Consider the following 22752-nt stretch of genomic DNA (forward strand, 5'->3'; position numbering starts at 1 on the left):
TGACACTGCAGAAATACAAAGGATCATGTGAGATTGCTAAAAGCAACTCTATGCCAATAAAATAGACAACCTGGAAGAAATGGACAAATTCTTTAAAAAGCACAGCCTTCTGAGACTGAACCAGGAAGAAATAGAAAATATAAAGAGACCAGTCACAAGTCTGAACTGAAACTGTGATTAAAAATCTTCCAACAAACAAAAGCCCGGGACCAGATGGCTTCACAGGAGAATTCTATCAAACATTTAGAGGAGCACTAACATCTATCCTTCTCCAACTCCTCCAAAATACAGCAGAGGGAGTAACACTCCCAAACTCATTCTATGAGGCCATCATCACCCTGATACCAAAAGCATGCAGAGATGTCACAAAGAAAGAAAACTACAGGCCAATATCACTGATGAACATAGATGCACAAATCCTCAACAAAATACTAGCAAACAGAATCCAACAGCACACTAAAAGGATTATACACCATGATCAAGTGGGGTTTATCTCAGGAATGTAAGGATTCTTCAGTATATGCAAATCAATCCATGTGATACACCATATTAAACTGAAGGATAAAAACCATATCATCATCTCAATAGATGCAGGAAAAGCTTCTGACAAAATTCAACACCCATTAATGATAAAAACCCTCCGTAAAGTAGGCACAGAGGGATCTTTCCTCAACATAATAAAGGTCATATATGACAAACCCACAGCCATCATCGTTCTCAATGGTGAAACACTGAAAGCATTTCCTCTAAGATTAGGAAAAAGACAATGTTGCCTACTCTCACCACTATTTTCAACATAGTTTTGGAAGTTTTAGCCACAGCAGTCAGGGAAGAAAAAGAAATTAAAGGCATCCAAATTGGAAAAGAAAAAGTAAAACTGTCACTGTTTGCAGATGACATGAGACTATACATAGAGAATCCTAAAGATGCTACCAGAAAACTACTAGAGCTAATCAGTGAACTTGGTAGAGTAGCAGGATACAAAATTAATGCACAGAAATCTCTTGCATTCCTATACACGATTGATGAAAAATATGAAAGATAAATTAAGGAAATATTCCCATTTACCACTGCAACAAAAAGAATAAAATACCTAGGAATAAACCTACCTAAGGAGACAAAAGACCTGTATGCAGAAAACTATAAGACACTGATGAAAGAAATGAAAAATGCTACAAACAGATGGAGAGATATACCATGTTCTCAGATTGGAAGCATCAGCATTGTGAAAATGACTCTATTAATTACTCTATTACCCAAAGCAATCTACAGATTCAATGCAATCCCTATCAAACTACCAATGGCATTTTTCACAGAACTTGAACAAAAAATTTCACAGTTTGTATGGAAACACAAAAGACCCCAAATAGCCAAAGCAATCTTGAGAAAGAAAAACGGAGCTGGAGGAATCAGGCTCCTGGACTTCAGACTATACTACAAAGCTACAGTAATTAATACAGTATGGTACTGGCACAAAAACAGAAATATAGATCAATGGAATAGGATAGAAAGCCCAGAGATAAACCCATGCACATATGGTCATCTTATCTTTGATAAAGGAAGCAAGAGAATATGATGGCAAAAAGACAACCTATTCAGTAAGTGGTGCTGGGAAAACTGGACAGTTGCATGTAAAAGAATGAAATCAGAACATTTCCTAACACCATACACAAAAATAAACTCAAAATGGATTAAAGACCTAAATGTAAGGCCAGGCACTATCAAACTCTTAGAGGAAAACCTAGGCAGAACCCTCTATGACATAAATCACAGCAAGATCCTTTTTGACCCACCTCCTAGAGAAATGGAAATAAAAACAAAAATAAACAAATGGGACCTAAAGAAACTTTTTAAAAGCTTTTGCACAGCAAAGGAAACCATAGACAAGACAGAAAGACAAGCCTCAGAATGGGAGAAAATATTTGCAAACAAACCAACTGACAAAGGATTAATCTCCAAAATATACAAGCAGCTCATGCAGCTCAATCTCAGAAAAACAAGCAATCCAATCAAAAATGGGCAGAAAACCTAAATAGACATTTCTCCAAGGAAGATATACAGATTGCCAACAAACACATGAAAAGATGCTCAACATCACTAATCATTAGAGAAAAACATATCAAAACCACAGTGAGGTATCACCTCACACTGGTCAGTATGGCCATCATCAAAAATTCTACAAACAATAAATGCTGAAGAGGGTGTGGAGAAAAGGGAACCGTCTTGCACTGTTGGGGGGGAATGTAAATTGATACAGCCACTATGGAGAACAGTATGGAGGTTCCTTAAAAAACTAAAAATGGAACTACCATATGACCCAGCAATCCCACTATTAGGCATATACCCTGAGAAAACCATAATTCAAAAAGAGTCATGTACCACAATGTTCATTGCAGCACTATTTATAATAGCCTGGACGTGGAAGCAACCTAGGTGTCCATCGACAGATGAATGGATAAAGAAGATGTGGCACATATATACAATGGAACATTACTCAGACATAAAAAGAAATGAAATTGAGTTATTTGTAATGAGGTGGATGGACCTAGACTCTGTCATATAGAGTGAAGTAAGTCAGAAAGAGAAAAGCAAATACCGTATGCTAACACATATATATGGAATCTAAAAAAAAAAGCAATGAAAATAAACGGTTCTGATGAACCTAGGGGCAGGAGAGAAATAAAGACGCAGACATAGAAAATGGACTTGAGGAGTCTTGGAGGGGAAAGGGTAAGCTGGGACGAAGTGAGAGTAGCATTGACATATATACACGACGAAATGTAAAATAGCTAGCTAGTGGGAAGGAGCTGCATAGCACAGGGAGATCAGTTTGGCGCTCTGTGACCACCTAGAGGGGTGGGATAGGGAGGGTGGGAGGGAGACGCAAGAGGGAGGGGATATGGGGATATATGTACGCATATAGTTGATTCACTTTGTTATACAGCAGAAACTAACACAACATTGTAAAGCAATTATAGTCCAATAAAGATGTTTAAAATTAATTAATTTTAAAAAAAGGCAGGTTAAAGTATAAAAAGTTCTTGATCTGTGCATAGTAACTTAGGAGTCATTCTAAACTCCATGTTGAAGGGAGTTAGATATTTTTCTCCAAAGACCAGAGTAATAGAGCTGAAAAGGATTATGAGACATGTAGTTCAAGCCCTATCTCCAGGCAAAACAATGTTTAAACTTTTCTATTTTAAAAATTTGAGAGGTAAAGAAATAACTTTTTTTTCTTGTATCTTATTTCAACATTAGTAGCTCTTACAGTCATGTCAAGAAAGTTTTTCATATGTCTGCCCTTACTTTTCTTACAGAAATAGAAGTATATAGTCACTTATATTTAACCTTTCATGCAGTAATAGAGATAATTTGGTTTGCATCTTTTTCCCAAAATACCTAAAAGATAATCTATGGCATTTTTTTCTCCTCTTTTTAGAGTCACCAGAGCTTCTTGAGTTTTCTTTGTGGGACTTATATATGATTCTTTTATACTTTTTATTTCTCCACTTTGAACTTTGTTAACCTTTTCTTTGTAGATTTTAGGATGTAGAGACAAATATAATTTTGCTCCTAAGTCTTTAACAAATGACAAAATCATTACTTCTTAGGTATTGAAATGAATCTTTATGATAATGTTTTTAAAAAGCTGATTCAATCTGCATTTGATTCAATAGGATTCTTAAGTATCTTACTGGTTTTCGATATTCTAAGTTTTCACATTCATCATTTTTTAGTTCTGCCATCTTTCTATTTTATGAATCATTTAAAATTATACACTTTTCCTATGGAGGTGATACTTCTTAAATTATGTTCAGACTAACTCATTCTTCCATGTCTTTATTGATTCAAGAAATATTTTTACGGTACATACTGGATTACAAAGACTAATAAGATATGTAGTATGTTTCAAATTATGTTCTTTAGAACATTGATCATTAATTATTTCTGAAGTTGATAGTGTGTCTCTTCCTTTAATAATAACTATTTGGGTAAGTTGCCTTTGCCATTTCATGCATTTTTTGGTTCAGACTATTTCCTCATGAATAAGAAGCAAATGAAAAGGAAGCAGAAGTATTTTTAGTTATTTAAAACTTCCAAGGTCTCTAGTAAGTTCTTTTATAGTCAGCTCTTCTTATTTTATGAACGTGACGTTCTCTTTCTTTTTTGAAGATGCTATTCTAGCCCATTTGTTTATGACTTTATCCATCATAAATATAATATAATCTTGGTCAACCAGCTTTTCAGTGGTTAACATTCTTATTAAGCTGAAACAGTTTTTTTTTTTAATTAATTTATTTTTTTTTTATTTTTATTTTTTTTGCGGTACGCGGGCCTCTCACTGTCGTGGCCTCTCCCATTACGGAGCCCTGGCTCCGGACGCGCAGGCTCAGCGGCCATGGCTCACGGGCCCAGCCTCTCCGTGGCATGTGGGATCTTCCCGGACCGGGGCACGAACCCACGTCCCCTGCATCGGCCGGAGGACTCTCAACCACTGTGCCACCAGGGAAGCCCTGTTACTAGTCACATCCCCTCCCCCCAGCTCCGCAACCTAAAGGGACCTTACAACATGCCCAGAAGGCAGGAAAAGCTGTCTTTTTTTGTGGTATTTTGTGCATTACCCCTAGCATGGATACTCTAATTCTGTAGATTTAGCCGAAATTAGTACTTTCCTTTTTAGTGCTTTTGGAGTCCTTGAGTGCCTTGGTTTAAACTAAAGAATTTAAATTTCAGCTCCAAAACAGTCTATTTGGGAGAAGTGGCTTCTTCTCTAAACATGCCATCTAAACTTAAAACAGAAACAGAACAACTTAAGACTAGTAGGGAATAGAGAATTTGCATTATTACTTTATGCTGTTTTTCTTTGCATAAACTAGAGTCAGCATGGATTTTGCTTTTTCTGTGAACAAAGTTTTTGAACTTCATATGCATTAACATTTCATAGAAATGCTTCATAGCATAGTTTATACTCTTTTAATGTATATTCTAAATATTTTAAAATTCTGAGGTAGATTAAAGTATATGGAAATTTGCTTCCGGGGTTACTCATCCTGTCTCTAGGCATCTCAGAGTAACATGGTCAAAACAGAAATCTTGCTTGGGAGCCCTTTCCCCCTCAGGTGTGTTATTCTCAGTAGAAGGTCCCATGTCCACTTACTCAGGTCATCCTCGACCCTCCCCTTCCCTTATCTCTGCCAGCCATAAGCCCCATTGGTGAGGGTCTCCACAGTGGATCCCAGATCTGCTCACTCATCTCCAACTTCAAACATCCTAATTCAAACCACATCTTTTCCTTAAATTACTGCAGTAACTTCCTAACTGATCTCTCCAAAATACTTTTATACTTGTTAACGCTTTTATGTCTATTCTCCATAAAATTTGGTAATCTTTTAAAATTACAAATCGGATGTTGTCACTCCCCTGCTTACAACCTTACAGTGCCTTTCTCTTGCCCTCAGAATTAAAACTAAATTTAAGGGTATATGTGATCAGATCCCTAACTAATTCCTCTGAATCTAGGCTGATTCTGCTTTAGAGACATTCTGTTCTTGCTATTGCTTGACTGTTCAGATCATCCTCTCTTCAGCGCCTAGCTGTTTCCTCATCTTCTTTCTCTTCTCTTTCTCATCATTAAGTACCAGCTCAGTTGATATCAGAGAGTCTTTCCATGACTGCACTGTCTGTAGAGGTACTTCCTCTTCCCCCCCACCACTCTTTCTAATATTGCCATGTTTTAATTCATATACTACATATCACCCTCTAAAATTATTTATCTTTTTCCCTCTTGTAGAATGTCAGAAAGGTCCCGTGACGGCAGGGACCTTATCTATGCTGTTATATTCCTAACACCTAAAATAATGCCTTGCATTTAATAAGTGTTCAATGCACATGTTCAGAACAAATATAGTAAATCTTTTTTTTGAGCCCTTGGAAACTTTTCATCCCAAAATGGAAGAGAGGAATGTGGTATGGAAACTTGGGGGACTCCCTTAAGCTATTTGGACCTCAGAACTGCAGAATCATGGTGGTAGAATCATGGATCCGTGATCTTTACACTTCCTTCTAACTTTAGAATTCTGTGACCTCTTAAGTGTTTTGTAGTATCTCCAATAAACTGTTACATAATTAAGGCTTAATTTTAACTTTTGCAAAATACTTCTCTACTGATCTGTAACACTTAGGATACTAAGACTTTTTTATTTTATGTTTTTATTTAAAAAATTTTTTGGCCACGCTGCACAGCATGCGGGATCTTAGTTCCCCGACCAGGGATTGAACCCGTGCCTCGTGCAGTGGAAGCACGGAGTGTCAACCACTGTACCACCAGGGAAGTCCCTAAAACTTTTAAAGATATTACATTTAAAAACTAACTGAAGTACTCTAATATAACAGATGTGTTCCTAAATATTACTGTGCTATGCAAAATTGTGCAATAAAAGGAGAAAAATGGGGTTAAGATCACAACACTCAAAAGCTTTGTCAGTTACACATCAAGAAAAGATAAGCTAATAAAAGCAGTGGCACAATTTTGCACGTATTAAATGATGGAGAAATGCATAAATACAATAAATATGGTATTCTACCTTGAAAAAGACTTGAGGTTTGCTTGTTAAAGTGGGCTTCAGAAGGACTGCAGCTTGGAAGCTTTTTGTGAAGTGGTGCAAAGCGGATTGACTGAAATCTGGCAGAAAGTTGTAACACCAGGTGTAGATAGCTGTGGTTCACAGCATGCAGTGAACTGAGGCAGCTGTGCATTTTGGGTATTTCTCCATGGCTTGGTTCAGTATTCTGAACTCAGTTCAAATGGGTACCATTCTCTGTGTTCACCTAGTGAGTGTTTGTCCCAGGGGAGAAATTGCATAAAAGCAAATGTGAAATTGACTTCATGCTCAAATTGTTTTCTAATGTATTAATCATGTAGGAACAATTTGCATTTCAAAACAAGCATTATAGTAGAACTGACTGTAATTTTAGACTTAAAAAAAGTTGCATGAATAGTACACAGTTTCCATATACCTCACCCAGTTTCCGTAAATGTTCACACCTTATATAGCTATTATACAATGACCAAAACCAAGAAATTAACATTGATGCTATGCTGTTAACCTTAGATCTTAGAGTTTGTCATTTTATTATCATTATTATTTAATCTGTTCCAGGATCTGACTCAGGATCCCATATTTCATGTAATTGTCATGTCCCCTTAATCTTCTCCAGTTGGGGACAGTTCCTCATCCTTTCTCTGTCTTTCCTGATCTTTGGGGAGTGTCCCCTTAATTTGGATTTGTCTGACATTTCTTCATGGTTAGATTGAGGTTATGAATTTGGGAAGAAAACCACAGAAGTGATGTTGTGTCCTCCTTAAGACATCTTATATATGACATGTGAGACTTTAATTTTTAAGATGTGTTTAATGTTTCTAAGTTTTAGTTGTATAATAAAATCTGTTGTTTATACTTTACCATCATTCATTCTTAACGTGTGGTTTAATGTCTTTCATCTTTATCAGTTCTTTGGCATGATTTCCTTTCTTATGGAGAAGCCATGTGGAAAAGAATTACTGTATAATAGGTGTGCCCCACATTCTTTGATTATTTTTCTTTCTTTCAATGTAGTATATTTTGATCCTCCAATTATTTCTATCAATTTGAGAGGGTATAATACTTGTAAAACAGTGGTGTTTTTCTGCATTGTCTTTGCAAAATCTTTTAATATAATTCCTATCATTATTTTGTTTCAGTTTCAATAGTAATGGGAGTTCCCACAGTGAAGAGAGAAGTTAAATCTTACCTCATAGAAACTCTTCATTCCCTTATTGATAATCTGTATCCTGAAGAGAAGCTGGACTGTGTTATAGTTGTCTTCATAGGAGAGGTAATTATTTAATTGTTGCTCTTTTTTTACCACATATAATCTGTAAGAGTTGAAACCATATTTTTTGTTTGTTTGTTTGTTTGTTTTTGCGGTACATGGGCTTCTCACTGTTGTGGCCTCTCCCGTTGCGGAGCACAGGCTCTGGACGCGCAGGCTCAACGGCCATGGCTCACGGGCCCAGCCGCTCCGCGGCATGTGGGATCTTCCCGGACCGGGGCACGAACCTGTGTCCCTTGCATCGGCAGGCAGACTCTCAACCACTGCGCCACCAGGGAAGCCCCTGAAACCATATTTTGAATAATGCTTTTATAAACCTTTTTTATAAAAAAAGACCTGAATTTGGAGATTTGCATTGATGTTCTTTGGGAGTTTTGAAACCTGAGAAAGGTTTAGTGTAGGCTGGGGTTTTATCATCTCTTTATTCTCTCTACCCCTTCTCTGTACTCCCAAGATGCAGCCCCATTATTATTTAAAAAGTCAAATATCATGTTAATTATAATTATTATATTGCTTATATTTTAGTCTCCTCAAAAGATATGGGGATTATACCCCAATAAAGATGTTAAAATAAAAAGATATGGGGAAAGAATAAATCTTGAGGAGGTTTTTTTTAATGATGAAAAAGCACCCTAGAGTAAATATTTCCTTAATTATTATATAGAATTTCGGAATGTGAGAAGATTTTAACCTCATCTGGTTCTGGCCCACTGATTCCCAACTTTTCAGTGTTTCCTGTCTTTTTTTTTTTTTTTAAATGAAAATGTTCTTGTGTCTTCTTTAATATAAAAAGTAAACACATGTATATCGTTCAAAACAATTACAGAAATACATATTGAAAAATTACCTGTAATTCCTCCATGTAGATATAGCTACTATTGCTATTCTGAAATATATATATCTTAAGAAATTTCTCTTATGGCTGTATACATATATATAAATGGAATTGTTCTGTATTTTGTTTAATATCATGGACATTTTCCCATGGTAAAATGAAGTTGTCACACCATCATTGTTACGCCTATATTACATTCTATTGTATGGTTTTATCATACTTTATTTAATTTCTGATAGGCAGACCAATTGAGACTGTTTCCACACTTTTGCTATTCTTTTCAGCATTGTATTGAACATTACTGTAAGTAAATGGTTGTGCACTTGTCTGGTTACTGATGCGGGATCAATTCCTAAAAGTGGAATTGCTGGGTAGAGTCCACATACATTAAATGTTCACACCTGGGCAAGACGCTCTGCAGAAGTTGAGCCATTAATATCCTTTTTCCAGCAGTCTGCGAGAGAGCTTGGTTCCCTGTCCCCATGCTCTGCAAGGTATATTAGTCTTTAAATTTATTTTGGCCAATTTGATGGGTAAAAATAATACATTGCTTTTGTTTAATTTGGATTTGTTTACTGAATGGGATTAAATGTTGGTTTATATATATTTTGACCATTTGTATTTATACTTTTATTTAATTTTTTAATTTTTATTTTATTTTATACTTATTTTTATACTTATTTTTATAGGCTTTGCTCATTTTTTTATTTGTAATTTTTTATTTGTAAGAAATTTCATATATGAGAGGAATTAACTCTTTGACATTAACTCTTTAATTAACTCTTTTGTTCAGTTTGTTTTTTTCATGAACTTCGTTTATGATGTTTTTTGTTTGTTGTAGAAATTTTACATTTTAAGTAATCAGATTTGTCAGTCACATATTGTATGTCAGTAGAAATGGGTACTGCCTCTTTGGAAAGCAGTTTGGCAATAGCTGTTAAAATGTAAGTTTCCTCTGTGACCCAGCATTCTCCTTCTAAAAATCGATCCAGTGGAAACATTTGCAAGTATGTAAATATATTCCAGCACATGGCACATTTATACAGCTCCCAATGTGCATTGATAAATTAAATAGAGAAAATGGTCTTGTGGAATAGCCTTGAAACTATTCGTAGCAGATACCTTGAGAGTTGAGATTTTGGGGAGATACCATACAGTTTTGTAAAATTACAACTTTTTTTTTGCAATGAGTGTGTATTGATTTTTATAAGAAAAAAAGCCTTAAAATTTAAAAACTACAAAATGAAAAATCCTCCTTACGCACTTGGAAAATAGTATTCAGCCTATAGACAGAGATGAGCTGCGTGAAGATTCAAGACCCTCTTGCTGTATCCGTTTCTCTGATCACTCAGATGTAATAACACTGGGTTTGGAGTCACAGGACCGGTGTTCAGGGTCTGGATTCTGCCACTTGAGCAGGTCGTTTTCTCTTTCAGCCTCAGTTTGTTCATGTCTAAAAGGAGAACAGTGCCATTGAGCCCTGTGAGCTCCGCGCTGCTGCAGGGAGATGCAGTGAGGTCGTGCACGGAGAGACTGTAAACTGAAAATGCGGCCCAGGGGTCAGCAGTGTGACTCCTCTCCTGAACTGCAGTGTTTGTATATGTGTCTATATAGAATTTCAATACTTGAAAGAAAATCTATTCTGAACAGAAGAATTAGTTTACAGAATTCATTGCATTGCCTTTAGGCAATCTGAAATTATTACTCACCACATTTGGTTCTACGTTTGATTAGGAGTTTTCACCTAAGTGTCTGGTAGCTTGGGGCTCATTTAACACTAGTCCCAAGTGCCTGTTCTGCGGCTTTGACCGTGATCTACGTGTGGGATGGTTCCTAATCTAGATCTCTAGCCTCTTCCCAAGTCTCTTATTTCTAACTGCCTACTTGATAACATTATTTGAAGTATTTCATGGGCAACTCTTAATCTGTCCATAACTAAATTAGTCTGGTTTCCCCAAACTGCTTCTCTTCCAGGTTTCCCGTCTGTTTATTAAAGGCTCTTTACATCATAGTGGTAGTAGGTCTGGGCTGTAGTCATTCTGCTCTCAGCTCATTGGATAGACCTTGGATGTTCTCAGTTCTGTTTGTGTTATTCCTCAGCCCGAAACATTGCCTCTTCCTTTCTCTTTCTTATTCCTCCTTCGGGCCCCAGCTCATCCCTTTTATGAAACTCTCCCCACTCTCCCACTTGAAATTCATCTAGAGTAAATAGGCCAAAGTAATTTATCTTTTGCAAATATTTTGAGCTTTTATAAAAGTATGAATTACCTCAGGTCCACTTTAACATGTGAGGAGAAAATTAAGAATGAAAAAACTGGACAAGAATACACATAGACAGTAAAGGAGATCATAGTCTCTTCATTCTTGTTTGAGTTTCTGTTCTTTGTATTTTTTTTTTTTTTTTCTTTGAAGGGAGAACCATAAGATTACCCTCAGGGAGGAGAGGAGAGAGACAGAAAAGTAATTATTTGCTGTGTTTCTGGTTCTTCGCTCCTCTCTGATGACTTTTCCTTTAGGGGTCCACTGGTCTTCTATGATGAGACATTTACAGGACATTCAAGGTTTTCAACAGTTGGCCGTTGATGCATTATTTAAAGTTCACTGACTGTATTCTGGAATTGCAGGAGGAATGGAGAGGAATGAATTCCACCAGCCCTGAAGGATCCATGGGATAATCCAAGTGTGGTGTCCACATTTTAAGATTGTATCATTCTTGTGTTTACTTTTACTTAGAATATAACGATTATTTTTGTATCCTAATGATCCTTGGTTGTCTGTATGCCTCCTTATTTTTTATGTTATATATTTGATTATTAATTTATAATGTTTCTTCTTATTTTATATAATTATTTCTGTTATTTCTGTCATGATCACTTCTGATAGAATGTTTTCCTACAGTGTTCTCTGAATTTTACCAAAAATTGTTTTTTCTGTCCCATTCTTGTATCTGGAGAATTCCCCATTTTATGAAGCTTGGTGGGAAGGAGTGTCTTCCTCTCACTATGGAAACTAAAAATGCCAGATATTTGCTCAACCAGTTTTCAGGCATGTGACCTGGGCTCAGCCATGTGGGTATTCCTTTCCTGGACTTTGAATGGAGCTTCATTGTTTTCAGATGACACAGAAAACCCCCTCTAAAACAGACAGATTGTTAGAAATAATAGGGAAGTTTATCAAGGTGGCTGGATACAGGATCAGTTTATATTTCTGTACGCCAGCAGAAATATATTTTCTAAGGAAGCAGGGGTTGTGGACAGTCCATTCTGGTGATAGTGGTGGTGGTGTCGTCTCCAGGGGCCACAGGGGCAGTGTCCAGAGCATCGAGGACTGATGGTGAGGGCTTTGCAGGCTGTGGCATTAAGGAGCATTCTCTGATTTTTGGCTGTGGTCCGGGGTTATTTCTGCCACCTTCCTAGCCTGCTTCCTCAGCCTAACGGGAGGTTCTTCTATAAGTTCTAACCAATCATTTTCCAGTAAATCGCTTTTCTGACTCTTCTGCGTGAGTCAGTTTCTGTCCGTTGCAGCTGAGATCCTGACCGATACAGGTTGTATCTTCAGAAATACCTGAATTGCTAGATAACTGCCACAGGCAATCAACATGGAGGTATAGGGGTAGATGACTAAATACTATTCGAAGTGAAAGAAAGAGACGAAATGAGTTTTTGAAGTGGGTTTCAGCCAGAATTTTGCCTAAACCGTAACACCTAGATTATGTTGATGGGGCTTCCCTGGTGGCGCAGTGGTTGAGAGTCCGCCTGCCGATGCAGGGGACACGGGTTTGTGCCCCGGTCCGGGAAGATCCCACTTGCGCGGAGCGGCTGGGCCCGTAAGCCATGGCCGCTGAGCCTGCGCGTCCGGAGCCTGTGCTCCACAACGGGGGAGGTCACAACAGTGAGAGGCCTGCGTACCGCAAAAAAAAAAAATTATCTTCTGCCTCTTTATATTTGCTTGGGTATAGAAACCATCAGTTACATTTCCTTTTCTTTCTTTTCCCTTTTTTTTTTTTTTTTCCAGAGGATGGGGGAATGGCATAGTGCTATTGCTGAAGCTAGCCAGATGACCCTCCATCTTCCTTGTTTTTTCCTGTAAGAAATCCATATTTTGCCTGGTTGCCCAAAAGATTCTTTTTTTATCTTTAAAGCCTAGTAATTTGGGGATACTGTGTCTTGATTTTAACCATTGTAGATCACTTTTCCCTGGCACAGGATATGTTCTTTAGGTACAGAGTCAAGTCTTCTTTAAGTTCAAGAAAGGACTTTTGAATGGTATTTTTTATTATGAAAATTTTAAGACATACAACAAAATTGAAAGAATTTTACAGTAAATACCTGTTTACATCCTACCTAGATTCTACCAATGTTTTAGTACTTTCATTTATCGCATCTCTATCCATCATTAATCCATTTTATTTTCTATTGTAAAATGTCTTCAAAACTCTGCCCGTTTAAAAAAAATTGTGTGGTGGTGGTGTTGAGTTTTTCAGAGTTCTTTGTGTATACTGGATACCATTCTTTTGTCAAATATGTGATTTGTGAATATTTTCTCCCAACCTGTGGAAGTCTATTCATGTTTTTGCCTTGTCTTGGCGAGCAGAAGTTTTTAATTTTGATGAAGTCTAATTTGTCAATATTGCCTTTTATGACTCTTGCTTTCCATGACCTGAGAAACCCTTGCTTACCCCCAAATCATAAAGATTTTCTTCTCTGAAAGCTTCATGTTTTAACTTGTGCATTAGGTCTGTGATCTATCTCAAGTTAATTTTTGGTCATGTTAAAGTTCACTGTTTTTTATATAGGTGTCATTTTCTCCCATAACCAGTTATTGAAACACTTTCCTTTCCCCATTGGATTGCTTTGGTGCTTTTGTTGAAAATCCAGTGACCCTATAAATGTGGGTCTTTTTTCTGTTCTGTTCCATTAATCTGTGCATTGATCCTTCTGCAAATTCCTCACTATCTTGATTACTATAGCTTTGAAGTATTGAAGATAGGTAGGATTAAGTCCTCCAACTTTGTTCTTTTCAAGATTGCTTTAGATATTTTAGATCTTTTGCATTTCCATGTGTATTTTAAAATTATTACAATCATTTCTGCTCTCTGGAATTGCTTCACCACAGCAACTGCTTCAATGGGGTGTTTTTTCTTTTCAATTACTGAGGAAATATTTGGTCACAATTTCTCACCTGTTTTGTTGCTGTCAAGTGTAGCTTTTGTTGTTTTTGTTCATAGCTTTTGTTGAAGCTCTCCTTTTTTTCTTATGTTTATCTGTAGTTGCTGTGTTGGTTCCTTTTTTATGAATCATCATTGAAGGAGGGACAGGGTAGTGTTCCAGACTAACTGTGTGTGTGTGTGTGTATGTGTTTTGTTTTTTTCCTTGATCAGACCATGTCTTTGTAGCTGCTACAGAGTCGGGCTGCTTCCTGCAACTATAACTGCTCTGCACGGTTCTGCACATTACCTCGGGTTATTGGAACCAAACTGGATTCCTTTTGAGTTTGAGAATTTTGGTTATTAATTTTGGTTTTACTGAAAATGGAGTTTGCAGTTTTGTAACTGTTTCTCATTGGTGCTTGTGTGTAATGTCAGTGCTGTGTTCCTGGGTGAACTCTGTATGAGTGGTTTAGTCCTTTCTGGTTAGACCCTTTAGTGGTGCTTTCAGGCAGGGGTTAGTTACCTGAATGCTTTGGAACCCTTTTCCACCCCAAAGCCCCTGAGAAGTACAGTCGTCCTCTCTGTACTTACGTTTTCTCAAACTCTCATACTTACCTTTTTCTCATCTTTCTTAATAGAGGCAAAAGAACAGATTTCATTCTAAGTATTCTTTTACTCGTTGAACTAAAGTGAGGAAAGTACTGAAGGATATTAAAAATCTTTTAAAAATCCATTAGACAGTGGATCGTGCCCTTAACTTGTAGTCTGGCATTACACAGGAATATTTTTTTCTGTACCCTTGTCTTTCCTTTTGAAAAAAATATTTATTAGTTATATATGCACATGGCTGAGAGTCCAATAGTTCCTCAAGGTTAATTTGCTAGACAGCAGTCTCCTGTCTTCATTCTTCCTACCCCTACCGCCACTTTCCTTTCTTTCTCTTCCCCACTCGCTCCCCCAGTGAGATCTTTTAGGTCTTTCAGCTCCAGCTGGCTGGCCGTCAGGTAAAGTAGAAAAACTGCTGGTGATACTATTCAGTTGATTATCATTTTTTTTGGATCTTGTCAAAGAACCAACTTCTAGGGCTTCCCTGGTGGCGCAGTGGTTGAGAGTCCGCCTGCCGATGCAGGGGACACGGGTTCGTGCCCCGGTCTGGGAAGATCCCACATGCCGCGGAGCGGCTGGGCCCATGAGCCATGGCCGCTGAGCCTGCGTGTCTGGAGCCTGTGCTCCGCAATGGGAGGGGCCGCGGCAGTGAGAGGCCCGCATACCACAAAAAAAGAAAAAAAAGAAGCAACGTCTAGTTTTGTTAACTTTATCATTTCTCTATTTTTCATTATTTATTTATTTTTTTTATTGATCTGTAGTTGAATTACAATGTGTTAATTACTGCTGTACAGCAAAGTGACTCAGTTATATATATATACATTTTTTTCATATGTTTTTCCATTATGGTTTATCTGAGAATATTAAATATAGTTTCCTGTGCTATATGGTAGGACCTTGTTTATCATTCCTCTATTTTTCTATGTCATTCATTTCCACTCTTTACTATTTCCTTCCTTTTGCTTACTCTTAGTTTGGTTTACTTTTCTTTTTCTATATTTTTAAGGTGAACACTTGGATAATTGGTTAGAGAGTTTCTTTTCCTAATATAGGCAGTTTAGAGCTCTAACTCTCCCTTCTGAGTACCAGTTTAGCTGCTTCCCATACATTTTGGTATGTCAAGTTTTAATTTTCATTCAGATCAAAATACTTTCTAAATCCCCTTGTAATTACTTCTTTTACTCATGGTTTATTTAGAAATGTGTTGTTTAATTTTTATCTATTTGTGTATTTCCCAAACTTCCTTCTCTTGTTTGATTTCTAATTCAGCTCCACTGTAGTCAGAGAATAAACTTTGCATGATTTCAGACCTTTAAAATTTATAAATACTTATTTATGGACGTGTATGGTCTACCCTGATGAGGTTCCATGTGGTTTAAAAAGAATGGATTCTGCTGTTGTCGAGAGGAGTGTTTTATAGATGCCTGTTAGGTCAAGTTGGTTGATAGTGTTGTTCAAGTCTTCTGCAGACTTACTGATTATCTGTCTAGTTATTAGTTGTTTCTATTCTTGATTTTAAATCACAGATTACTGTCTTGGTGCTTCAGTAGTATTTTTGGCCTGTAATTTTTTTAGAAGGTAGATTTTAAGATGTTTACTTATGCATTGGTTATAAATCACAGAAATGCCAGTCAGGAAGAAAGTGTATATATATATATATATATATATATACACACACATGTATATGTATATATAATATCTTATAAAACTTGCTTGTAATTCAACAAATACTTACTGACGCAGCGGTGTTAGCCATATCATCTAATAAAAGCCTCTACCCCCTGAAGCTTACATTGTAGAGAAGGACAGATAAAAAACAAATGTGTGATGTGTTAGATGGTAGAGAATGCTATGGAGAATAAATCAGAGTACATAAGGAAGGGAGTACAGGGTTGCCAAGGGATGGTTTATCAGAGTGGTCAGGACATTTGGGCAAAGACCTGAAGGGTGCAACAGTTGCACAGTCCAAGCAGACTAACAGCACGTGCCAAGGCCCTCACGTGAGAGCATTGCTGGGCACATTTTGTGAAACAGCAAGGAAACGCCTGTGTGGCTGGAGCAGAAAAGGTGAGGGGCTTAGCAGTAGGAGGTCGGCAGAGGAGGAGTAGGTTGGGCCAGATCACTGAGCACACTACAGGCCATCATGAGAACTTTGCTTTTACTCTCAGTCAGGAAACTGTGGCAAAGTTTTTTTGTAAAGGGCCACATGACACATTTCAGGCTTTGCAGGCCACACAGTCTCCGTTGCAACTGTTCAACTCTGCTGTAGTAGCCCCGAAAACACCAGAAACAACACGTAAATGAAAGGGTGGGGTTGTGTTCCAATAAAATTTTACTTTATGAAAACAGGGAGTGGGTCTGTCTTGTGAACTGCTAATCTGGAAAGCCATTTGAGGGTTTCAAGTAGAGAAGACACTTGACTTAATGTTTTTTGTTCTTTGAAGGCACTTTAAAAAACTTTATTTTGAAATAACTTAGATTTACCGAAAAGTTGCAGAAGTAATGCAGAGTATTCCCTTCACTGCTCTAATGTTAACAACTTATGTAGCCAAATAATCAAGACCAGGGAATGAACATTAATATAATACTATTAGCCAAACTGTAGACATTATTCACATTCCACGTTTTTCCACCTAAGGTCGTCTGTTCCAGTGTACAATCCAAAATATCACACCACATTTAGTTGTTCTGATTCCTTAATTTCCTCCTTTTTAAAAAAATATTTATTTATTTATTTTTGGCTGTGTTGGGTCTTCGTTGCTGCGCACGGGCTTTCTCTAGTTGTGGCGAGCGGGGGCCACTCTTCGTTGCGGTGCGCGGGCTTCTCACTGCGGTGGCTTCTCTTGTTGCGGAGCACAGGCTCTAGGCGCGCGGAGTTCAGTAGTTGCGGCACGCGGGCTCAGTAGTTGTGGCTCGCGGGCTCTAGAGCGCGGGCTAAGTAGTTGTGGCGCACAGGCTTAGTTGCTCCGCGGCATGTGGGATCTTCCCAGACCAGGGATCGAACCCGTGTCCCCTGCATTGGCAGGCGGATTCTTAACCGTTGTGCCACCCAGGAAGTCCAGTTTCCTCCTATCTTTGACAGCTCCTCAGTCTTTTCTTGTGTTTCATGAACTAGGAGACTTTTCATGAGTACTAGTCAGTTATTTTGTAGAATGTCTCAATTTAGGTCTGTCTGATGTTTTCTCATGATTAGATTGCAGTTATGCATTTTTGGTATAACTCATCTTTTTAAAAGGATCACAGTGGCTGCTTTGGAAAGGGCAGAAGTGAGGAGGCTACTTAGAAAACTTGTAATAATCCAGGCTAGGCTTGGAGGTGGTGAGAAGTCATCAAACTAGGAACATATTTTGAACTGATTGGGTTCTGATCACAGAAGTTTGAGAACTGTTGCTGTAGCCTCAGCTGACTGTTAGGAGAAGGAAAGGAAGAAAGGCTATGAGAGATATACTGAAAATGAAGAAGTAGGTTTCTTTTTTTCACTTGTGTGTCCTTTTCACTTCCACTTTCTTACTTTTATCTTTGAACAGCTTGACTGTTTTAGAAACTACAAGCTAACTGCGGTATTTGTTAGCCTTTGTTGTACATCTGCGCTGAATTTATAGAACCTTAAAACCAAGCACGAGGTGTATAGGAATAGCTTTTCCTTGGACCCCTAGGGACACAAAATTTATTATGAGCTGCCAGCTCCATTCTGGCACAGGCCTGTCATTTTAGTCCTTTTCATTTGTCACTTGTACACATTCTCTTTCTGGAATTCTCATTGGTTCTTTGTTATATAAAAATGACCTCTCGGGCTTCCCTGGTGGCGCAGTGGTTGAGAGTCCACCTGCCGATGCAGGGGACATGGGTTCGTGTTCCGGTCTGGGAAGATCCCACATACCGCGGAGCGGCTGGGCCTGTGAGCCATGGCCACTGAGCCTGTGCATCCGGAGGCTGTGCTCCGCAATGGGAGAGGCTACAGCAGTGAGAGGCCCGTGTACCGCAAAAAAAAAAAAAGACGTCTGCTTCTAGCCATGATGGAGTTAATAAGGACTGGACTTACCTTCGTGCTATAAGCAATTAAAAAGCTAGACAAAATATACCATCTAGTTGTTCTCAGACAGTGGACAGCAGGCTGTGCAGGATGTGATTCCCTGAGAGAGAGAAATGAGCACCACGATTGTCCCATCTTTCTGCCTGGAGATATTTCCAGATCACGTTGCAGGAAGGGGAATCCCGAAGAGAGCAGCTGGAAATTGCAGAACAGAGACGCTGAACAGAAAATGATGGTGCCTTTGAGTCTTTGTTGGGTGGGGACCCACATACACAGGGTGAAGCTCCACAGGTTTGGAAAAAGGATGATCAGGGAGCTGTAACCTGACCATATCCCTCTGCTCATGTAGGATGAGGTTGACCATCCAGAACGGTAAGCCCCTGGTGATAACCCAGGGCGTTCAGTAGAGACGCCAAAGAAGTGGTCACCCTTGAAGTGGTTATTCTCAACCCACCCCAGCAAAGCTTAGAGGCCTTTAAGGATCAACTGATCCACAAATAACTGTCTGCTGGGATAAAGCTCAGCGCTTGCTAAAAGAAGACAGCAAAATCAAGACACTCAGCAGTGTCCGTTTGTAACATCCAGTATCAAATAAAAAAGTGTTATTGTTAACCAGTATGCCAAGGAGCCCAAAAAAAAAGTGACCCATAACTAGAAGAAAATCTAGCCCCTAGGAACAAGGATAGGGAAGACTTGGAACAGAGCTATCAACCGAGTGATATAAAGCCATCAGAGGTTATTTAGAAGATAACCAGCAAAGGCGGTGGATATCATCCTTATTATTATTATTTGCGGTACACAGGCCTCTCACTGTTGTGGCCTCTCCCGTTGCGGAGCACAGGCTCTGGACGCACAGGCTCAGCGGCCATGGCTCACGGGCCCAGCCGCTCCACGGCATGTGGGATCTTCCCGGACCAGGGCACGAACCCGTGTCCCCGGCATCAGCAGGCAGACTCTCAACCACTGCGCCACCAGGGAAGCCCCATCCTTATTTTTATGGCCTATTTCCAGTGACCACTTGGTGGCCTGTTTGGTTAATTCAACCTTCCTGTCTCACCAGGACTTGTCTTTTCCAGTACAGCAGTGCAAGCCCAGCTTTCCTGCTCAGCATCGCATTGAAATCTGCAATTTCCCCCCAGTCTGTACATGTTATAATAATAGCATATTATACCCTCTAAAATATATACAAAATAGAAAGTTTTACGCTATGATCTGTTCCAGTGGATTATCTTGCACATACCCTGTCTAAGGGCAAAGGCAAAGCCCTAATTAACATATGAATTAATTTACAATATTCCTTTTAGTATTTTCTGTTTATTTTTGTCGATTTGAATAGAAATATGTATCAGATTTGGGCTCAGATGTCAAATCTTCAGACTTTCTTTGACTATCCTGTTTAAATAGGTTGCTTCCTTTCCTCTATTATTGCATACTAGTTATATAGCACTTAATAAATATTCAATTATAAATATATATATATATATATATATATATATAAATTTTGGCTTTCTTTATGGACTGCAACTTCCACAAATTTTAAATTTCACAAGGCAGACATCTTGTCTATTTTATTTGCTAATCTAAACTCAGAGCTTGATGATATGGATATGATACGGATATAAATATCCCCAATTATGGTGTAGACACCAAGTAAATATTTGTGGAATGAAATGATTGGAAAGAAGATAGTAAATTTACATATAAAGGACATTTTTAAAAATCAGTTTTTACCTTCAAGTTATTTAAAATTCAGTCCTCTTAATTTTATGTTCTTTTTTGATCTAGTGCTTAAAATTTCTTCCTTTTTCATCTGGGTAACTGTCTTACAACTGGTAACTGTTTTAAAGTTTCTGACATTTGTAACATTTGTTTACCTTTCATAGGAGGTTGCCTCTTTCTGTTTTATTCTTTGGGCCATTAGAAATAAATTTCTATGATTTATTTCTAAAAGTATCTTTTCACTCAGATTTCTATTTCACTTATTTGTTCTTTGCAGTATTACTGAACACAACAGCTATAGCATATTCAACAGTGATGTGTTATTTTATATATTGATCTTAATTGAAAGTTTCCCTGAAATCATATGACTTTGTTACAGTTTCCTGACTGCCGTGACATTTGGCAAAGAATTATTTCTTTTCCAGTTGGACTTTATAAATTATTGATTTAGAGTAAAGATTGGAATTTATTACTGTCATTTCATCTAACTTATACACTACTGGTAAAATTGATTCTTAAGCCAAGTGTATATGTTGATGAATTGTTACGTGTGTATGACTCTATGATGATGAATTGGTGTCAGTATTAGTGACTTACTTGAACCTGCTTTTATGCTTCTTAAACTTTTCCTTATACATCCCTAAGAGAAGCTGCTTGACCCATAGTTCTGTATGCGCAATCTGAAATACGTTTTTTTTTTACATTTAACTTTTTTCTATTTCTTAGTTTTTGTTTTTGATTATTTATTTATTTTTTTTTTGGAATTCACATAACATACAACTCACCTATTTAAAGCCAGAGTTCTGTAGGCATCATCTTAATCAATTTCTGAAAGATTTTCATCACCTCAAAGAGAAATTTCTGAACCCCTTAGCCATTACCCATTAATACTGCTCTCCCTCCAGCCCTAGACAACCACTAATCTACTTTCTGTCTCAATAGGTATTTTTTAAATACTGGACATTTTATATAAGTGCAGTTATGAAATGTGTGGTCCTTTGTGACTGGCTTCTTTCACTTAGCACAGTGTTTTCAAGGTTCATCCATGTTGCAGTATGTATTAATAAATCCTTTAGTTTTAATTTAAAAATTTTAATTTTAGTTAACCATGAAGAAGACGCTTTCTCCGGGGGTTGGGAGGAATACTCTTTCTTCTTTTGCTATGTATGTCTACTCTTTTTCCCACCTGTCCCAATCATTATCACTCACATACCCTAAGAATATACATATCTCATTTATAGATTCACAGATATGTTCTCAGAATTGGAGGACAATATTACCTGTTTTTTTTTTAACATCGTTATTGGAGTATAACTGCTTTACAATGGTGTGTTAGTTTCTGCTTTATAACAAAGTGAATCAGTTATACATATACATATATCCCCATATCTCTTCCCTCTTGCGACTCCCACCCTCCCTATCCCACCCCTCTAGGTGGTCACAAAGCACCGAGCTGATCTCCCTGTGCTATGCGGCTGCTTCCCACCAGGTATCTATTTTACGTTTGGTAGTGTATATATGACCATGCCACTCTCTCACTTCGTCCCAGCTTACACTTCCCCCTCCCCATGTCCTCAAGTCCATTCTCTATGTCTGTGTCTTTATTCCTATCCTGCCCCTAGGTTCTTCAGAACTTTTTTTTTTTTTAGATTCCATATATATGTGTTAGCATACGGTGTTTGTTTTTCTCTTTCTGACATACTTCACTCTGTATGACAGACTCTAGGTCCGTCCACCTCACTACAAATAACTCAGTTTCATTTCTTTTTATTGCTGAGTTATATTCCATTGTATATATGTGTCACATCTTCTTTATCCATTCATCTGTTGATGGACACTTAGGTTGCTTCCATGTCCTGGCTATTGTAAATAGAGCTGCAATGAACATTGTGGTACATGACTCTTTTTGAATTATGGTTTTCTCAGGGTATATGCCCAGTAGTGGGATTGCTGGCTCGTATGGTAGTTCTATTTTTAGTTTTTTAAGGAACCTCCATACTGTTCTCCACAGTGGCTGCATCAATTTACATTCCCACCAACAGTGCAAGAGCTTCCCTTTTCTCCACACCCTCTCTGACATTGCTTGTTTGTAGATTTTTTGATGATGGCCATTCTGACCAGTGTGAGATGATATCTCATTGTAGTTTTGATTTGCATTTCTCTAATGATTAGTGATGTTGAGCATCCTTTCATGTGTTTGTTGGCAATCTGTATATCTTCTTTGGAAAAATGTCTATTTAGGTCTTCTGCCCAGTTTTGGATTGGGTTGTTTTTTGATATTGAGCTGCATGAGCAGCTTGTAAATTTTGGAGATTAATCCTTTGTCAGTTGCTTCATTTGCAAATACTTTCTCCCATTCTGAGGGTTGTCTTTTTGTCTTGTTTATGGTTTCCTTTGCTGTGCAAAAGCTTTTAAGTTTCATTAGGTCCCATTTTTTTTATTTTTGTGGTGCTGGGAAAACTCGACAGCTACACGTAAAAGAATGAAATTAGAACGCTCCCTAACACCATACACAAAGATAAACTCAAAATGGATTAA

The 22752-nt window shown here is 37.9% G+C and overlaps 1 protein-coding gene across 1 annotated transcript in view; it reads left to right on the forward strand.

Annotated features, from left to right (window-relative positions):
* The window catches only part of MGAT4A (alpha-1,3-mannosyl-glycoprotein 4-beta-N-acetylglucosaminyltransferase A), a 98631-nt gene that overhangs the window by 51028 nt on the left and 24851 nt on the right, over nucleotides 1-22752 (forward strand). Inside the window, exon 4 of the mRNA XM_065890786.1 lies at nucleotides 7742-7875. Within this exon, the coding sequence (XP_065746858.1) occupies nucleotides 7742-7875 (134 nt within the window). The remainder of the gene's footprint in view (nucleotides 1-7741; nucleotides 7876-22752) is intronic.

Source organism: Phocoena phocoena, chromosome 14 (genome assembly GCF_963924675.1).
Source record: "Phocoena phocoena chromosome 14, mPhoPho1.1, whole genome shotgun sequence".
Taxonomy (NCBI): domain Eukaryota; kingdom Metazoa; phylum Chordata; class Mammalia; order Artiodactyla; family Phocoenidae; genus Phocoena; species Phocoena phocoena.